The sequence below is a fragment of the Sebastes fasciatus genome, chromosome 23 (genome assembly GCF_043250625.1).
Source record: "Sebastes fasciatus isolate fSebFas1 chromosome 23, fSebFas1.pri, whole genome shotgun sequence".
In the NCBI taxonomy this organism is placed as follows: Eukaryota; Metazoa; Chordata; class Actinopteri; order Perciformes; family Sebastidae; genus Sebastes; species Sebastes fasciatus.
The window spans coordinates 14,140,524-14,160,389 of NC_133817.1; the positions used below are offsets into that span (position 1 = coordinate 14,140,524).

Below are 19,866 nucleotides of genomic sequence, written 5' to 3' on the forward strand. Positions count from 1 at the left end.
GAATATTTCTGCAAAGGTGCATTTTGTAACATGTAACTATGGGTTGTTAAAACTCTGCAACGCTGCAAAAGACAAGAATCTTTATGTATTGTCAGTCTGAGAAGCCTGTCTACTGTCAGGAATGTCATGTTTAACTTGCCAGTTTGACCAATATTAATGAGCAACTAACGGATTTTTTAGCAAAGACAGGACTATGTCTAGACAAAGACAATGTCTGGTTGCTCTGAAGTATAGTTGAGTGATTTGACCTACCAGTGGCTGGAGATTAGGATGGAGCAGCACGTATCCATTGGGGTCAATGGCAAAGAAGTAGCCATTTGGTCCAAACTACAGGAAAAGGGAAATATAGAGAGAAAGGAAGGATGGAGGAACCCAGGTACCAAATAGTGCACCCAATTTTACTGTAATCAGCTCATTAAATGTGCGTTATCAGTCGTTATAAACCTCATAGATGTGGGCCAGTAGGGGCCTGCTATGCCTACTACGTTGTAAAAGTGAAAGTGAAACTTAAAAGCAACACTTTTCTAACACCGAATGAAACGTTTTGAACACAAACAAAACAGCTTGTTTAGATTTACGCAACAAAACTACAACTTCTTTCGCTTTATGCAAACTCAGTTCAGGGAAAAAATATAGTTTTTTGGCTTAGAATAACTATGTTTGAAAAGTGAAGGTGAAACTTTCAGGTTGTGAACACAGAGACAGTCCTTATGTTTTGTTTTACATCCTTCGCCCCCACTTTTGCTCCTGTCATTATTACTAGGGTCACTAGAGGTCGCTGTCGTCTTCTTTTACTCCTTCATTTGGTGATCGCCCATGTGAATCAATGATAAAACTCACTAGTGGTTTTAGCAGGCCCCTACTGAACCACATCTGTGAGGCTTATACTGATAACGCCCATTTACTGACCTGGTAACAGTCTAACCGGCTGAATAATAACATCTACTGTATAAATAGGCTGGTTTCTGTGTGTTTATTTATGTAGCGTGTGCTCTTACAGTAAAGCGAGGCGTCAGTCTCTTGATATCTTCCAGGGAGACATCAATAGCCATAACCCCCAAGATGAGCTGGTTTTGAGATTTCTGAGAGAAAACCACAGGGGGAAAAAGAAGAAAAGGAAGTCAGGGGTAGAAAGAGACCCACTTATGAGTCCTGTTGTTCTTTCTGGATGAGTCAAGTCCCTCTGTGCTGTCTGAATGATTTCAAGGAAATGGGGTGCAATAGAAATCTGGACAACCTCATTCCCAAAAGCTTTACATGCCGCCATGAGTCACTGACAAGGCATTTCCAGCCTCCGTCTTCAGCCGTAGCGGAGGTAACCCCCGAGTCCTTCGAGGTTGACATGTAAACTCATCTTGAAGCACTTAGCTACCGGATCATTTGTCTCTCCGATGTGCAGGTTTGATCTCTTTTTGATTTTTTTGCTTCATGACATGCTAGAAGGTCTTCCTGTGGAGGCACGTGGGAGAGCTCCGAGGGACCTCAGCGTCAACAAAGGATATAAGGGGGTTAGAGCCACAAGAAACGAGGAGGATGAAAGTAAAGGATGAGACCATGATTGAGAGGATTCATGTTGTGTGTTTTTTTTTTTTAATAGTCTGGTAAACATTACGGCGTGTCAACCGCAGACTAAAATTCTCCCATGAGGTCAAAGTGTCAGAGATACAGTTAATTCAGTCAGTAAGTCAATTGAGTGAGTGAATCAAGAAACAATCTGGGAATAAAAGAGAACCTATTATGCTCATTTTCAGGTGCATACTTGTATTTTGGGTTTCTACTAGAACATGTTTACATGCTTTATTTTTCTCATACCGGCTGTGCTGCAGCACCTATTTTAACCCGATGTCTGAAACGCTCTGTTGTGATTGGTAAACCGGACCAAACTCTTCGGACTCCGCTCCAGCTCCGCTCTAACTAGCTTTGTTTGAGAGCGTGTCACACTAGCCGCTAGCCAGGTATTATGCAAATGTGTTACTTGGTGACGTCACCACGTTACGGAAGAGAAGGCGGGACATCGAGCAAGACGTTTCATGAAGTTCAGGAGCAGTGTTTCTGTCGAGGAGAGTAACTCCCTTTGGCGTGGACTTTGGGCTTTGTAACTTTGCGGACCTTTTACATGAACAAAAAACTATACAACAAACTAAAGGAAACGGAAAAAGCACAACAGTATAACAGGTCCTCTTTAATATAAAAAAAGGTAGGACTTACAATAACTGAGTCAATAAAATACATTTGTAAATTTAAAATCTACATTAAATGAGCAACATGAGAATCCAAAAGTAGTCCTTTACTCACCTTTGAGCCTGTGTTGGTCTTGTTGAAGACAGGCAGAGTGCCAGTGATCACCAGGCCAAGCTCCTGGAAGATATATAAAACATATTGAACAGACATCAGCTCTGTAGGCAAATCAGTCACATTTATGGCATAAATTCACAGAATAGTTTATCTATTTCTGTATGATTCCTCTGATTGATACATAAGATTAACAAAAAAAAAACAATTAAAAAAAAAATGTTTCCCGTAACATAAGGCAGAAACATTTCTGGTGGCGACGAGGTCAATACAGTCACCGACGCTGTCAGTTTCTTATCAGTAAAACGAATGACAATATCCAAACCATTTGGCTCAGTTTACCAGACTGGTTTCTTATCTGTCGCCAAAAAGTTAATCTTGACAGAATCTTAAACGCCACAAAAAGTGAATCTGTCCTTTCACAAACACTACTGGAACAGAGTTGAATTTGAGTTTACAAACAGGGATGACAAACAGCAAATGTTGAGCATTATTAAACAACACTTATCTTTATCTGACAGAAAACAGATTTCTTCTCATTCTTGCAGAGCTCCACATTTTAAGTACAAATGCAAAACTTTCTTTTCCCACACTCAATGTTCTGTATTTAGATTTACTGTGTGTCTGTTGTAACAAATGATGACATACCAGCGCGTCCAGGTAGACGTTGGTCCACTGAACCTGCTTGGCTCTTCTGTCAGCCTTCACCATGGGCCTGCCCAGCACATCCAGGTACTCCTGCAAAGAAGGATGAGAGACAGACTTCAGTTTTAATTCAGCCATTCCACCACAAGAGGGCACAATACACAACTGGTTAAATAAACCAGGGAGAGAGCTGGAGTGAAAGACGAGTACAGTAGCAGCCATTCATGGATACACTAGTGCAGGCCTACTCAATAGCTAGGAATTTAAATATGAAAACAATACACCTTTTTAATCTTAGCAGATTCTAGTATAATGTTGCATTTAACATGTTTTTTTATTCAGTTTGACTCTCCTAAATTCCTAAAGCTTTTTAACTAAGTAAGTATTTCTGTGCTTAACAAGACATAACTAATGAATGTGCTAATTAGCCTACTGATAAAATGATGATCTTCTAATAATCAAACAATGTAAGCAGGTTATTTAAATAAAAACACATTGATATTGCTTTTAACAGTCTGTGACAGTCAATAGCGTGAGTGGTAAAGCTGATGAATGGGAATAAACTCTTGTATTGGAAGAAATTATTATAATTAAAAAAAAAGAGACTTTTTTTCATATATATATAAATGATCAAAGAGCCGGTTTGAGGTTGTTAAAGGGTTAGATTTGGCCCATGGGCTGCCGACTGAATAGGCCGGCACTAGTGTATTCATGGTAGTGTTGTAATTTCAGTTTACCTGAGTGTTGATCCTGATGGCACCTATAGATGGGATCTCATAGTAGTACCCTGAGACAAAGATATAAGCTTATTATAATATCCATTGTGAAACCTCATTTAGATGAAATTATCAGAATCAGAATGATCTTTATTGTCATTATGCTTATTTACATCGAAACTTTGCAGGCTTCTTGAAACAAATAAATTAAAGCAGTGATGAAAAGAGTAATAGGGGTAAAAACTAGAAGGCACTAGTTAAGTTATTTTACACTTTTCAAATTAACAAAAGTACAAATTCACAGATTGGTCGTTGAAGATGTGTTAAAGGCTACTGCTTAGACAAACTAAGAGAAATATAAACAAATTACAAGAACTTAAGCGCGAGAGAGAGTTTCTGCGTCTGCATGCGACCGCCATCTTTAGGTTAAGGTCCCAACAACTGAAAATCAAACTGCTGAAATGGCCTGGTATGTGGAGTACAATATGCCATATTCATATTAATCTCTTATTCTAAAGTTGTCTGAAAGCTTCCAAAAGTACTATTCCGGGATTGATAACCAACCTAATGAAAATGAGAATTGTACTGAAGAGCAAACCCCACCCACCTTTTACTTCAGGTTGACTGAAACAAACTTTAAATTCAACTTAAAGGGCCATTCTGTAGTGTGTTTGATCATGTAAAATAACGGTGTGGTCACAATAAGTGAAATATTGTGCATTTTGTGTTGATCAGCTGGTCATAATGGAAAACATAGTCCTGTTTTTTTTCTTTTTCTTGTGTGTTTACAAAATATCACTACAGTAATATAGAAAGCATTAACTTAAAGGGCCAGTGTGTAGCATAGAAATGGAATATAATATTCATAAGAATGTTTTCATTAGTGTATGAGAGCCCTTCCTATCTACTTAGGGAGCGGGTCCTCTCCACGGAGTCCATCGTGTTGCTCCGCCATGTTTCTACAGTAGCCCAGAAGGGACACACCAAACACTGGCTCTAGAGAGAGCCTTTCACGTTTTTACGTTACCGGAAGGCCACCGTAGTTCTTGTGAAACTGCAATCTGTAACCTCACCGCTGGATGCCACCAAATCCTACACACTGTCCCTTTAATATTTAGTTGTTGTCTGGTGTTAGTGCATTTAACAAAGACCAGATCAGTTGTTTACATTTGTATCCAAGTTGGGCCCCTTTAAATTATTTTCTATATCTTCATCCTACAGAAGAAAACACATCAGATATGTGATGCATGTCAAATGCAACCTCGTACCTTTATTAGCGCAGGCCATCCATTGTATTGGTCCTTTGTCGTAGTTGTGTTGACCTACTGAAAATGTAAAGATGCGCACCTGTGAGGAGAAGAAGAGTAAAAAAAAAACTGAATATGCTGATAAAACACTGCTGTATTCTACGCTCTGAATAAGTTTACACTCCTACCGCTTGCTTAGGGTTGTATTTTTCAAAGATCTCCTCGGCTCTCTCTTCTCCTCCGTCAGTGAAGAGCATGATAATCTTGTTGCAGTTGGCCCTTGACACGTTCATCTAGGGGATAAAAAGGCAAAATGCTTGTATTTCAAGCACTATTTAACCAAGGAAAAAGTGAATAACACATTCTTATTGTGATAGGAACAGGTTGAAGAAGTGGTTGCAAAAATAATTCAAGGCTATTGACTCATAATACAGAAGTTTGTAAGGGAAACATGAGCTTTTGCACTGACACAAAAATCTGCAACGTCTGAAACAACCACAAGAGGTCAACACATACTCACTCTTTATTAGAGCACCACTGGGATTGAGCTGTCACTGAGACCTATGTTGCATCTTTATTTTCATAATTGAATGAAAATGATAAATTAAACGAGCATAAATTACATCAGGCTGTTAAGTAGATTTCACAGGGTTTCATCAAGCCTCGGGAGTTGGTCTGCATGTTCCAAGTTGGATAAAATAATCAAACAGATTGACAGCGACCGTCCTCAAAGTTACCACCCCCTACCACCACCATCCACCACTACACACACATACTCCCACGGCCCTTATGTTACATCACAAATATTCCACCACGCAACGCCCACGCCGACACTTTACCTGCGCGAGCTGCTCGAAGGCCAGCTCGAAGCCGCCTCTGTAGTTGGTGATACCCTTGGCTGTGATGCCCTGCACGGCGTCTTTCAGCATCCTCTTGTTGCGGACGTTGGCCTGCACCAGGTTCGTGAAGCACGACGCGTGGCTGGCCTTGTCATTGAACTGGAGAGGGAAGAGGGAAGGAGGGATGACGGGAAGTGGAGGGAAGGCACTCGTACATATTTTCTGTCAAATATGCGGCCTGTATTCCCTTCGTTATACGGAGGCATGCGGGAGATTAAATTGATTCCATTTTTCAAATAAAGTAAAAAAATAATTATTGACAAAATGTTATAAAGTGATCTACTTTAATAACACTTCTTGGCTTTGCTGTTGCAACAAAATGTGTCATGTGTGAAATGAAATCAAGTCTTAATCAAAATCTGCACAGACCAAAGGGAGCTATAGGAGCAGAAGGAAGGATTGGCAGGAGAGCAGGTAGGGATGTGAAAACAGTGGCGTAAGGAGGTAAAAAAAAACAAAGAGCTTGATTATGGAGGGATTAATATGCCGTAGAGACAGACATTACCGTAACTGGTCAAATTACAGTTACACAGCTCTACATGTAAAGCGTCTTCAGATTAATATTGGTGAATAGTTTTTGTGGAGGAACAGATGGAGCCCTATCAATTCAAGCACACATGCACACACACGCGCACGCACGCACGCACATATATATAAACCTATACACAAACACAGCATCTATGGAGGACAGGCTCATTAATACCCAACATCTGTTTAGGCCTCGACTGCAGCCTTCCCATCATGATCATGTGCAAAACACACACACACACACACACACACACACACACACACACACACACACACACACACACACACACACACTCACACGCACACACAAGGTGCACAAATACTGCTTTTACAGTGTCAATTCTTGCAACACACATTTGAATATCTGCAGATACTCACCACTGATCTCATACACTTTTTTCCCTCCTTTATTAACATTTGCTTAGATCTGCACAGCTGGTTACAAGACTGAATTACACCATCTGTTTAAATCATCCTTGCTATCTAAAGGTCCGTAGGTAGATTAAATAAAATTAGTAGTGGAGGTGGCCCTTGAAAGAGACTTAAACTGTGTATTCTCTGACTACAATGACGAGGGCAGCTACAAAGCCAAGTCATTTTGAGATGATTGTCAGCTTTTAAAAGATAGTCAGCACTTCAGAGTTGTCAAAGTAACAGTTGAATAGAGCAACGTAATCCTCACACAACAGTTCGTACGATATCTTACGAAAAGTTATTCCTAATTTTTTGTGCGTTTTTCTACAAATGTCCAGCAACACGTGATGCACGTGTCAATTTACACTCGTTACATGCATACAGTTTTTTTCAAAATAAACTTCCTCAAAACGTCATAAACATCTTCACAGGAAACAACTTAGTTAGGTTTAGGCAACAAAACTACTTAGTTAGGTTTGGGTTAAAATAACTCCTAAAGTGGACACTTTGTACTACTTACTGTGCGTTCCAATACCTATATTACCCTGCTATTTAGTGTGCCAGAAAAATATTAAGTATGTCCCAATACATAGTATGTATAGTACTCTATTCTGACCCATAATCCACTGCACAGCGGATATATGAACAAGAGGGTCAAAGTTCAAGGCGCAATGTCATGACGAAGTACTATGTCCCAATTGTATGCATACTGCATGCAACAGTACGTACTTTGTAGCGGCAGCTGCAGTACGTACTAAAAGTAAAAAGAAAAAAGCCGTAGCTTTAGTTAGAAAATATTGTGGTTTGGGTAAAAGTAACTCAGGAAGTGGAGTAACTGAAATACCGAAGTTAACGTGATAAATATATCACTACGCGGAATTTGTCACTCTTTATAGTTCCTGGTTCACGTGGATTACAGATTAATTGATTTTGTGGGATAAATACAAATGACTTTTTGTTGGAATAGCTATGTATGATGTATGAGAACAGCCCAAGCAGCCCAAATATTCGAGGTGCATCAGTCACAAAATAACAGCAAAGTTATTAACAGAAGCAAGTAGAAATGTGTCAGAGATCACTGTAACATATGCAAAACACAGATATGAAAGTGGTTAATACCAAAATGATATAAGAGAATAAGGTACACAAAAGCCAGGATCTACAAGCAAACGACGAACTTTCACACAATTCTATGTGTCATCCCTTTGCTATTTTTCCTCTATTCACATGGGCTTATGTTTTCAGAATGCCAAAGGATGCTGCAGCTCACAATGACTGTTTCCAACTATTCAACATGTTGGCAGAAGTTTCAGGGCAAATACTGCCAAGACATTCGTCCTCGAAAAAGACGCACGCCTACACACATACACAAACACACCAATATAAACCATGGTGCGCTAGAACTTCATCTGACTAATAATACACGTCTTAGAATATCTCAGACACAGTAATAACAGCTCAGCAGAGGAGCATACTGTATGTGGGCATGTTCTTTATATATGTTTGTGTACATAAAAAATACCTCAACTTGTTTATAGTCACTATCTTTATCCTCTACTGTTAACGCCTACCTTTTTAGTGCATACACACACACCATCACTTTCTTCTTTCCATTTATTTAAGATAAGAGAATTACTCAGAAAATCAACAACTGCTTATGAGCTAACTTAACTTTAATAACTATCTCCATTTGCCCTGTAATTAGTACCAAATAACATAGTTATTTCCAGGAAACTTCCAAAACCCATAAAATAAAGCATCACACATTTATATAAGGGGTGTAGGAAAATATCCATACACTTGCGTATCCCGATATTATGTTTTGTAATACTGTATTGATTCTCTAAAACACAATTTTCAATTAATAGTTTACATGCAAATATTCACAGTTTTCCTAAAATTAGATTAAAAAAAATTGCAATATATTGCCTTGCGTGCAGTATCGCAATATATTGAATCGTAACCCCTGTATCATGATATGTATCGTATCGCCAGGTTCTAGCCAATACACAGCCCTACTTTATACTGTATTCAAGTTCAGGTAATTTCGGTTTAGACAGTAACTAACTATTGGGTTATGTTATTGTACTCACTTCCTCTGTTATTGGGAAAGGAAGCATAAAGGAACATTTATATTATACATCATGTGGAAAACAGATATGTTGATTATACTGCATATTTTCACACTAAAAATACTGAATAATGTATTGGCTTAGTGATGGATTAATCCCAAAATACACAAAACCATTATTTACAGTCTTTTATTATGAAAGGTTGTGACAGATTGTACCTTCAAAAAAGCTTCAAAAATGCTTCTGAAAGTCTCTGAACTGAGCTGGATGCCATCAATATACTTATGACACTGCTGCCTTATTTCATTAACTTCAAAAAGCCCTTTCACTTAGCTGATTTGATAATCCCAAACAAAAACATAAACCATTGCTTTATTAAGGGGAAGTGAACGAAAATGTAATTAATGGTTCATTTGGAAAGCCGACTGAAAAATTCATTAATGTTCCCTCCCATTAGGTGGAAGGAAATTTCAGATAGAGTGCAGACACATCCGAGTGCATACTTACTTATGCAAGTGACTGGAGCGAGATATTTTTAAAATGTGCATCTTTAGTAACTTTATAACTGTTAAAAAAGGGGCGTTAATGGCGGGGAGAGTTGAGGATTGCAGCCTGACGGACCACCTGTATGCTTAAGGTATGCAAATACTTTCTAACAAGAAAAAACACTGGTGATTAATACCCGCTTTGTACATAAAAAGAAACATGTAAATGTAGGTTTGTGATGTGATTTTGTGACATTTGGTAAGAAAGGAGACTTTTATGTGTGGTATCTACTATAGGAGAAAATACACAGAGAGAGCCAGAGTGAAAAAGAGAGGAAAAAAACAGACAGAAATAGTTCAACATATTGGGAAATACAGTTATTTGATTTCCTGCTGAGAGTTAAATGAGAAGATCAATAACACTCTCTTGACTGTCTGTACACATGAACAGCCAGCATTTTGGACTGAAAATGCTTATTATAATATTTTATTATTCAATACAGGCCATTTCGGTAGAATACGACAATATAATAGAAATAATTTTGTTTTACTTTTGTACGTCAACTTTTTAGGCGGACGATTTACTAGCGTCCGGTAGTCGCTTTCAGTCCAAAATAGCGGAAGCTCAGCTTAGCTGCTGGGCGCTGATGTTGCAATGGAACGAACAATTGACTTTCACTTCTTGGCAATATACGTTATTGATTATATGCCGGAGCTTAGCTAAGATAACCAACTGCTAGCTGTATAGCCTTATATTTGACAAACAAACATGTAAGGGATAATGTACAGCGAGCCGGTCACTGCTGTGAAATAAACCCCTTCAGGGCGATGCGACTCCATCGTGAAGCGGAGGTTTATTTCACAACAATGACCAGCTGTATATTATCAATAATAATCAATAATCAATAATTTGACACCAAAATGGTCCTCCAGAGTCTGAGATCACGGTCTGCTATAAAGAAATAACAGACCGTAGAGTGCTGTGATTGACCAATCAGAATCGAGTATTCAACAAAGCCGTGTAATAAAAGAGTGGTATTGATCATCTCATCCAGCTTTTGGCAAGAAAGCGAGTAAGCTTTTTCCCCCAAATTTACAAAGACTTAAACTACTGCTTTAAGTGTTTATTTTCCTATAATTATGTTTCTCCTTTATCCATTCAGATAAAAACAGAAGAGGACTATCTTTTGTTACAGTCAATGTAAACAAGGAAACAATTTGGTATGGTGAATTCTCATCACTATGAGGAAATACATATTAAAGTGTTGTGTGTGTGTGTGATCTTTAGCTGGCTAACAACATTAGCCAACTTACACAAGCTACGCTCGCTAAGTGATGGACAGCAGCAGTTTGATGGTTGCCTGGCAACAGCATAAAGAGGTAGATTCTGCTTCTAAGGGCTCAAAATCAAGTTAGAGTGGTGCTCATTGCATTTTAGTCCTGCAAATCATTTCCAGTGTGATTGCCTCCAATATGTCTTGGAGACTACTCCCTAATTCCTCTCATAGAAGGAAATAACCACTTAAAATTGTGTTATTTCTCTCCGCACAACTAATATTGCAAGGAAGCATGAATCGGCCTCACGCAGGCTTGCGATGGAGCTTTAAATGATGATGGATGAATATTTCCTCAATCCCCTCGTCAGTAAATCCTTTGGTGCCTGAGATTTCTACAGAATTTCAAACAGGCCGGGGCCTTTTCAATTACATGCCACCGATTCAAAGTATGGGTCATGAATACGGCCCACGTTCATTTGTCAAACTTATCTAGAGGCATTTCAGGGTTCGCTCAAGCTGTGTGTCATGCGTGCGCTCTATTAGGCACACATACTTGGATCCAGCTCTGATGCTCTTGAAACATATCATACACACACATACACACATGTACTGTATGTTATATATACACTGAGTCAGACATATGAGCACACACGCATGCATGCATCCATGCACAACTGAAGCCATAATAAAGATCCATCCATGTGCGGTGCATTAAGTAACTCATAAGGTCACTGCCATGTTTAAACCAATGAGTCAAACCGTAGGAGTAAAGCTACTCAAACAGCCACAAATACGTCCGCGGTAACATTCAGCAACGAGTGCACCTGGAGATTCAGTACACGCGCAGAATCATAACAACCTCATGGACAGGATTTCTAAAGTATTAGCTGCGTGAATACTCACGTAGACCACATTCACGTAGTCGTCGTCAGAGAGGGTCTCCAGCATCTTGCTGACGGACGTTCGGATGAGTTTGAGGGTGAGGCCGGAAACGCTGCCACTCCTGCAGATTGGAGGAAAGATGGTTTGTGTTTTATGATGCTTTCAAATGGAACTCGTGAGCTCGTGTTTACAACACGGGAAGTCGCGAACACGATATGTTCGGCGTTCAAGTGGTCGCGAGAACACTGCTGCTAAGCAACACAGAGGCTCAGACATATTATAAAGTCACAAAGAAAAACAATATACGACTAAAATTACAATGTATTCACTAATTATGCATCGAAAAAATGAACTTCCAAGGCCTCTGCCATTTCTGACAACGTCAACAAACACGTCACAACTCGTGAACTCTGAGCTTTCAGAAACTTAAAAGGTCGTGAACACCACAAGAGGGGGGCGTTCATACGGACTCTTCTTGTGAACACAGTAAACATGACCCCATTTGAAGGCACAATTACAACATGAATCAATATTATAGCATAAAAAAATTATGTCTGTGCTCCTCTCCTTTGTGTTGCCACCACGGCCAAATAAGAAGATGGATGGATGGATAAATACAATTTCTTTTTAAAGAAAAACTATTTCTATCTGTCAGTTTTGCCCTTTGATATTTTGCGTACAAGACAGCTGGACCTTTTGCCTGATCGGGGCGCTGAAGCAAGGGTCAGTGGGTAGCCGTAATATGAATATCCATAATAACAATAAGTTGAACTGACTGAACAACTGTTATTGCCATCTGTAAAGCCTTCATGCCTACTGGGCGTAAAAACTATTTATGAGCTATAAGCAGAGATATCTGACCTTGTGACTCCACGTAAATGTTTCTTCTATTAACAAGCAGGCTAGATATAATCTTATCTATCACATTAACAAAAATGCCATCATAGGTCATCTTCATTACTGACATGAGTTGAGTGCCATCACCATTTCTCAGCTAATGACTCACACACAAACGAATGTGAATGTTAGCGCAAAACTATTAATAATAAAATATCAGTGTTCAGCATTGTCAAGACTCCTTTAATACTTCACTATATTGTGCTGCTCTTGCTAAAATGAGAAGGGGACCCTGCAACAGTGGATCTATAAATACACCACTTAATTGGTTCCTGCAGGTAAAAAGAAAAGAAAAGGGACAGAAACTGGAAAAAAAATGAGGAGTGGAGTTCCTCTCATGTTCCTTTTCACCAAAGCATAACGGTAGGCAGCTTTTAATGTCTAATAAGCCTCATCAATCCTCTGTGTGCCAATTACCAGAGCTGTGCTAAGAGCTGCAAGTGGACGAATTTAGTCTTTCCATTCATCATACTGCGTTGTCATTTAGCCCTGGTGCTGTGCCATGAGTGTCATTTATAATGAAACTCCACCTGAGCGGAAAAATTCAGACAAATCACTTCGGCGGAGTCCGCACTCCACACTCACAGTCACACGTTCCTGCATGCAGCGAGATCTTCTTGTACTGTAGCTCCACATGGTTGTGGTAAATAATAAAGTGGGTAAAAAAATTGGTGAATGAGGAAAAAAAATACACCGATATAAAAATGCTATTAGACAGGCATTAAAGGATAGAGCTGGGGTTATTCAATATGTTTTTTATGGTCAACAAATTCCATAAAAAGACCAACACGAACACTATGTTAGTCTATCAATACATCCCGACCTCTCTACCTTGTCTGTGGCACTGAACCCCAAGCCCATTGGTTCCTACTGAAGATGTAAATCTTTAATCACATGTCACTAATACATATACATATATATATATATATATATATATATATATATATATATATATATATATATATATTTATTTAAAAAAGCTGAGTTATTTCCTAAAACACCTGGGCACTGTAGTTTACCAAATCAGGAGTAAATGCCATATTTGTTTGGGACTATTTACAGCTGCGGATTAATACACATTTGGTGCTGTAGTGAGGATTTACACCTAATGAAGGAAAAAATGTCACCAAGTGCAACAGTGTGATTCACTGATTTCTTTTTAATTGGGTTTGGACAAAAATTGAGGTCTATGGGACAGAGGAATCAACTACATCAGGCTTTGGATAAGCGGGCGACACATATTATTAATATCAATTATTTGTAGGTTTTGTTCTTTATAGATGATTGCATCGACAATATTAAAAAATAAAGAATATTGCCAGCCTTACCCTTTAAGTTTGTTTACTACCTTTTTTCTACACAAAAAAACAACAATTTGATGCTACTTATTAAAGCTACTATACCCAAGCATCGATATTAACTATACAGAAATAGTCAATCTTCTCGCTGACGGTCTTGTTTACTTATGTAGGTCAGAGAGGCACCAGTATTACATTGAGACTGTTTCATAACCAGTTAAAAGTTCCTTGTAGTAACTTTAAGATGTAAACTATGAATTTGTGGATCAATATTTATGTTAATCGTTGATAGGTTATGAGTTCTATGTATATTCTAAATTGGAAACAGGTTTCAACTGTTTGGTCTTGGTAAATACGGTAAAATAAACCCCTTTTTCACAGTTTTAAAATGAACACTGTGAAATCGAAAAATTTGCGTTTCTTCAAAATGATCTGTAGTTCTATAATCTGATCAAAGACTGAACTGATGCCGTGACAGATATAGCTCGAGAAACCTCTCAGAACATCTTCTAAACCTGAACATTTAAGGCATAAATCACTCATCACAGGAAAGAAACAACTGGACTGTAAATGATGAAGTCGCCCGATACACTGACTGCTTTTTGTTTGTCAGTGTCACATGAGTGCTGAGGCTGCCGCGAGCACAGCATGGTCAGGGAGTTAGCATCAGGGCCTTCTGGCGCCCTAAATAAAATAAAAACTGACTGTAATGGATGAATCATAAGGTCGTCACTCACGCATCCACCAGGATCAGCATGTCCTTGGGTGAAGCTGCCCCCTGAATGTACCTGGTGAGTAATAACAGACACACACACAGAGGTCGTGGATATGGAGCACATAAAGAGATGTACACAGAAGTGGAAAAACAGAGAATTATTATAATGGAGAAATTATTTTTAAAACCGATTTCTAAGGAATCTATAAAACACAAACTACAGCACATAAAATAGTGATGACACAGTTCATTTGGCAGTCTCCTCACTCTTATCTCTCTAACAAATATCACTCTCTCATTTGCATTTGAAATCAATCAGACCTTTGTATTCTTTAATCTTTAATTCTCTTCTCCCATTTCTTTAATAAACAAACAGTTGTGTGTCTTTGTTCGGAGCTCGAGTGCTCAGTAGCCGACGGGGCTTTTTTGAGGCTGCTGAAATTTAATAACATGGTTAAAAGAGTATTGATGGCTTCCAGCCAGATTTGAATCATTTTTAGGAGACTAATGAAGCTTTTGTATTGGTACCCTTTGATATGCAGTGGCTTAATCATCATAGTGCTCTGATGTGTTTGTTATAGTGGCTTTGGCTTTGGTCAGACACCTAAATGTAATTGTTTTTAACAGTGTGTGTGTGTGTACAGAAGTCCTTATGTGTAATCAGTTGATGCAACAAGCAAATACACTTTTTGCAAATGAATGTTTAATATGACAATTACAGTAATAAGGTAGATTGAATGAGCCACGCGTCTGCCCTTGACAAACACTAGAGAAATTACTGACGATGAGATGATTAGAGACACAGAAACAAAACGGCGCATCCCATAATGACCGTCTACACTCACCACGGCCGCCTGCGCACATCGTAGAGGTCGATCTTATTGGCGGAAGTGCTTGAGTCCATCCAAGGGGATGCTGGGATTTGGCAGAAGGAAGAAAATGGGGTTAATGGAAAGTATGTTTACTTCACATTAAGATTGGGTTTAAGGTACTTGCCCAAATTCTCTTATGTCTTACATCTATATTCTTATATGTTAATGTATATTAAAAGAATAGTTGGGACTTTTTGGGAAATATGTTGTCTTGCTGAGAGGTAGAAAAGATCAATAATTTATTTGGTGGTAATTCTGTGTCTCCGTCATTGGCCACAGGAAGGTCAGCAGGCTGTTGGAGTAACACCATTGGCTGCTGGGCTGCTCACCTGGGTAGTATCGAGCCAATCCCGTCGCAGAGCCAAACACCTGCCAGAGGAGCGAGGGATCTTCCTCTTTGTTTTTTCGGAAAACATCCTCCAAGGCCTCCGTCCAATTTAGCTCATTCAGTATGATGGTGGCTGGAAAACACACACACACACACGCACACACACACACACACATACCCAGAAAGATTAAATGAGTCATATTTGTACCGAAGTACAAAATCATAGAAATCACACAAGCACAAAATGTCAAGGCTTTTCAAAAACAATTTGGAAAAAGCAATTCGGAAGAAGAAACCGGCTTGAAAGCCTATGACACACGTACGCACGCACGCGCGCGCACACACACATTTGCCAATATCAGGCTACTGACATTGACGGCGGAGAGGAAGCCTCCTCACAGATATTGCAACTGACGTCAATCTGCTATGATGAGATATTTTAATTTCTTTGACTTTTTTTTGCTCTCAAAACACACACCAAAATCTATAGCAGTGGAAAGTGATCAAAACAGAGGAGAGAGGGAAGCAAAAACAGAATGATTCAATTTAGTATTTCTGGAATGAGACAAAAAGAAAAAAAAAGCCATCTTCCGGGTACTCGGGGGAACAGACATACAGTAAACGTTTTATTTACCTGTTTGCAGGAGCTCTTACTGGGCTTAATGCTCCAACAATCTAGTTTGATCAAAAAAGGCAGCGCTCTGCCTGGGAGAGTGGGCTGCATGTCAAATTGATGCTGTGCATGACTCATACTTATGTGAGAGTGTCTGTGTGTGTGTGTGTGTGTGCGTGCGTGCGTGTGTGTGTGTGTGTGTGTGTGTGTGTAGATGCCCCATGTGTGTTTGTACTTTTGTGAGAGCAACTGGATTAAAGAAAGAACAAAAACAAAAAAAGGACATCAGGGCGAGATAGGGGACAGCCGGGAGGTCCGGGGTTTGTTGATGCAGACTCTTACGTGACGGACAACTAGAAGCTATGCGGTTAAAAGTGAGTTATGGCGAGTTAGTGTGAAGCATCTGTACTCATGCAGGCTGTTCTCATACACTGTTGGTAGCTATACCTACGAAAAAAGTAATGCACCGTTATTTTTATCAACGCACAAAATCAATTTGTATGTAATCCACGTAATTGTGAACCAGGAAGTATAAAGAGTGACATACGCCACTGAGGGAGGAGGTCGAGGTGGACGGGAAGGTCAAAATACACCAGACTTTCACCCTGGAGACTGGTGTTCGTACCCGTGTAAAACCAGAAGTCAACGTTGATTTATTCGTCACATAACTTCCGTACTTAAGTTATGCCGCTTCCGGAGTTATTTTAACCCAAACCACAACCTTTTCCTCAACCTAACTAAGTCGTTTTTGTCATCTAACTTTTGTACTTAAGTTATGCCACCTCCAGAGTTATTTTAACCCCGAATGCAATCTGTTGGTAAACCTACCTAAGTAGTTTTTGTCATGTAACTTCCATAGTTCCGGAGTTATTTTAACCCAAACCTAACTAAGTAGTTTTGTTGCCTAGACCTAATCAAGTCGATCTTTCCTAAACCTAACTTTTATTTTGAAAAGACTAAAGCAGAAATTGACACGTGTCACATGTTGCTGGACATGCGTAGGGAAACACACGAAAAAAATGAGGAATAACTTCTATTATACGAACTGTTCGTATGAGAGTACTTTGAATCGTGACTCAGTTACAGAATTATATTGACAGCTCAGCAGAGAAGAGGCGCATTGTACAGGGTGTACTAGTCCGTTTGGAGAAAAAGTGCGACCAAGAAGCTCAGTGTACTCTTTCAACTAAGCTAATAAGCAATGCCCATCCGTAAAGTCTAGAAAAATACTTTTTTTTTTCTCTCATCTTCCCACTTCTCCCTCCTCCTGTGGCTCTCACGCTCCCTCTGGCTCCTCACTCCTCGCCTTCCTCACAACCACCTCTTGTACCGAGGCTCTATTTCCATGTTTTGTCGGATAAAAGAGAGTTTAGTCCAGGCCTCAAATTGCTCCCTGTGGTATTGTAGAGCAAAGCGTGTCCCAATGATAAGTGGTGACAATTTGTTCAGGCCTCGTCTCTGTGCTCCCAGAGGATGGCCTTTAATGGATCGGTGCTGCTGGTTTCCGTGACATCGCTAACAACAAGTCTCAGGGTAACGAGACCTCATAGAGGAAGGAGAGGTATTTTTCTCCCCATGCACATACTGAACTGTGAACCGACAAGGAAAGATCACATTTGGTATTTCAATCGCCCACCAAGCTGCCACTGCAGGAAGTCAATGTAGTGACCGACCCATGTGTAGATACATGATGAGTAAGAGGGACATAATAAATGACTGAGACGCAGAGTTTGTCCTTACTCACTCCGTGTGTCTGTTTTATGTGTTTCCCCTCTGTTAAATTGACAAACCCATTATAGTCTCCCTCAGGAATTTGGATGCATCACACGAACCCCCGAATGGGGAGGTCAGGCACCGCTGACGAGCTCTCGGCAACAATATCAAAGGCGTGGCAGTGCAGTGTCCTTTCGTCTCTGCCAAATACTGGAACAAATCACAGTTTCGTTGTAAACAGATCCATCTCCGTGGCGATGTGTTGTCTGGTTGCTTGCTCGAGGTCACCATGATAAGAGGAAGAAATGAGAAGTATCACCGCGGCGACGCAAGCGCCGGTCAGCTCTATTTGTCAGGCGTTGGCATCATGGCCTCAGGGACATTGGGGGGGTAGGGCGCATGTGTTTGTGTGTCTGTATACTTAGAACAACAAACATAGATATATTACCAATACATAAAAGAATTACAGTGAAAGTGTTTTTCTTCAGGCGTGGAAAAAAAAACTAAATGATAACTAATAAAGATTTTCTTTTTTTTTTATGCTCTACAATTGAGTTTTCAGCATCTGTTTTCACTCTGGTGAGATTAGAGAAATGACACAGCATAATAAGAGAAAAAGGGGAGATGAAATGAAGAGAGGAAAGGAAGCCACTGGCAGTGGGTGTCTTTGAACAAGTAGCCTACTTTTAGTCAGCTGGCACTGAGCAATTGGTGCAGAACTTGTGTAACATGTAACCTATATGTAACAGGTACATGTAGGCTACATTACTTGGCCTCTCTGTCTCTCTCTATATATATATATATATATATATATGTCTATATACTGTATATACAGTGCGTACTGTATATAATACGGGTATGATTTTAACGGCTATGGCCAGGCCACACCCGAAAGTGGCAGGGATGAAGTTTTTTGAAGGCCAAGGAAGTTAGCATCGCCCTCGTTCCCTCAATGGGTTTTTTTCCCATTGGGTTTTGGATTAATGCAGAAAATAAGCTCTTTGGCAAACAAACGTTTATGATACTTACAGGTTTTGTTACGCAAGATAATCTTCAGAAATGAACACTACTTTTATGATTTTTGAAGCGTAAATGCAATCGCCAGAAGTAAAAAGCTAACGTTAGGCTATAAACGAACTACACCACGGACAAAGGCGGACCAGTCGGCGTGATGGCATCTCATTTAGCCACTTCTTAGCGACCGTGTTTTTGAAGACATATGAAAGCTTCAAAATTCACGAGTGGGATATTTACTGACGTATTTTATATCGTAGAACAAATGTTAAAATCTCTTCAGCTTGTGTTAACCACAGACTTTATTTCATGCATCTAACTAAAAAACTAGGGATGTGCATTCAAAGCAAAAATACAATTCGAAAATCACTGTGGAATTAGTCGATTATTATTTTGAAAATCGCCACAGCGGTCACCATGTGAAACAACTGAAATATCACTGTTTCAGATGGTAATACATTCAGCAAAGATGCCCAGCCCATGCCAGCCTTATAAATCACACTATTCCAATATCACATGGTTAACAAGTGAAGACATGTGAAATAAAAAAAATAATGAATGATTCATGGGGCGAGAAGACATGGGGGGACTGAATATGGAAAACGAAGATACTAAATATTCCCTGTGAGGCATGTAGATGCTTTCAAAAACAAATCAAACAGGATACTGGCAGTGACTGATGAGGGTGACGGCGGTGGGAGGAGGTGAGGAGGGAAAAGCAGCGCGGTGCCATACCAAAGCGATGCCCTGCGGTGTTCCCTGTCATCAGCTAGCTGGTGGCTCAAACTGCCTGTGCAGTGGAAAGTAATTACAAGGTGAGGCCTGAAGTGGTGAGAAGCTGCAATCATCGTATCAGAAGGGGCCCTGTACTCGATGATACTTCGCCACTCACTACTGATTGTGACGTGAGCATTGACGCGTCCTTTTTGCGAGCATTCACGCTGCACTGATATACAGTA

The 19,866-nt window shown here is 39.7% G+C and overlaps 1 protein-coding gene across 3 annotated transcripts in view; it reads right to left on the reverse strand.

Moving 5' to 3' along the window:
* The window catches only part of cacna2d1a (calcium channel, voltage-dependent, alpha 2/delta subunit 1a), a 103,826-nt gene that overhangs the window by 30,974 nt on the left and 52,986 nt on the right, over positions 1 to 19,866 (reverse strand). For all 3 annotated transcript variants that reach the window (XM_074625378.1, XM_074625379.1, XM_074625380.1), the window contains exons 7-18: positions 15,569 to 15,700; positions 15,213 to 15,282; positions 14,390 to 14,440; positions 11,479 to 11,578; positions 5,740 to 5,898; positions 5,089 to 5,193; positions 4,922 to 5,000; positions 3,675 to 3,724; positions 2,941 to 3,030; positions 2,296 to 2,358; positions 999 to 1,082; positions 253 to 327 (exon numbers count right to left, since the gene is read on the reverse strand). In XM_074625378.1, coding sequence (XP_074481479.1) covers positions 253 to 327; positions 999 to 1,082; positions 2,296 to 2,358; positions 2,941 to 3,030; positions 3,675 to 3,724; positions 4,922 to 5,000; positions 5,089 to 5,193; positions 5,740 to 5,898; positions 11,479 to 11,578; positions 14,390 to 14,440; positions 15,213 to 15,282; positions 15,569 to 15,700 — 1,058 coding nt within the window. The remainder of the gene's footprint in view (positions 1 to 252; positions 328 to 998; positions 1,083 to 2,295; positions 2,359 to 2,940; positions 3,031 to 3,674; positions 3,725 to 4,921; positions 5,001 to 5,088; positions 5,194 to 5,739; positions 5,899 to 11,478; positions 11,579 to 14,389; positions 14,441 to 15,212; positions 15,283 to 15,568; positions 15,701 to 19,866) is intronic.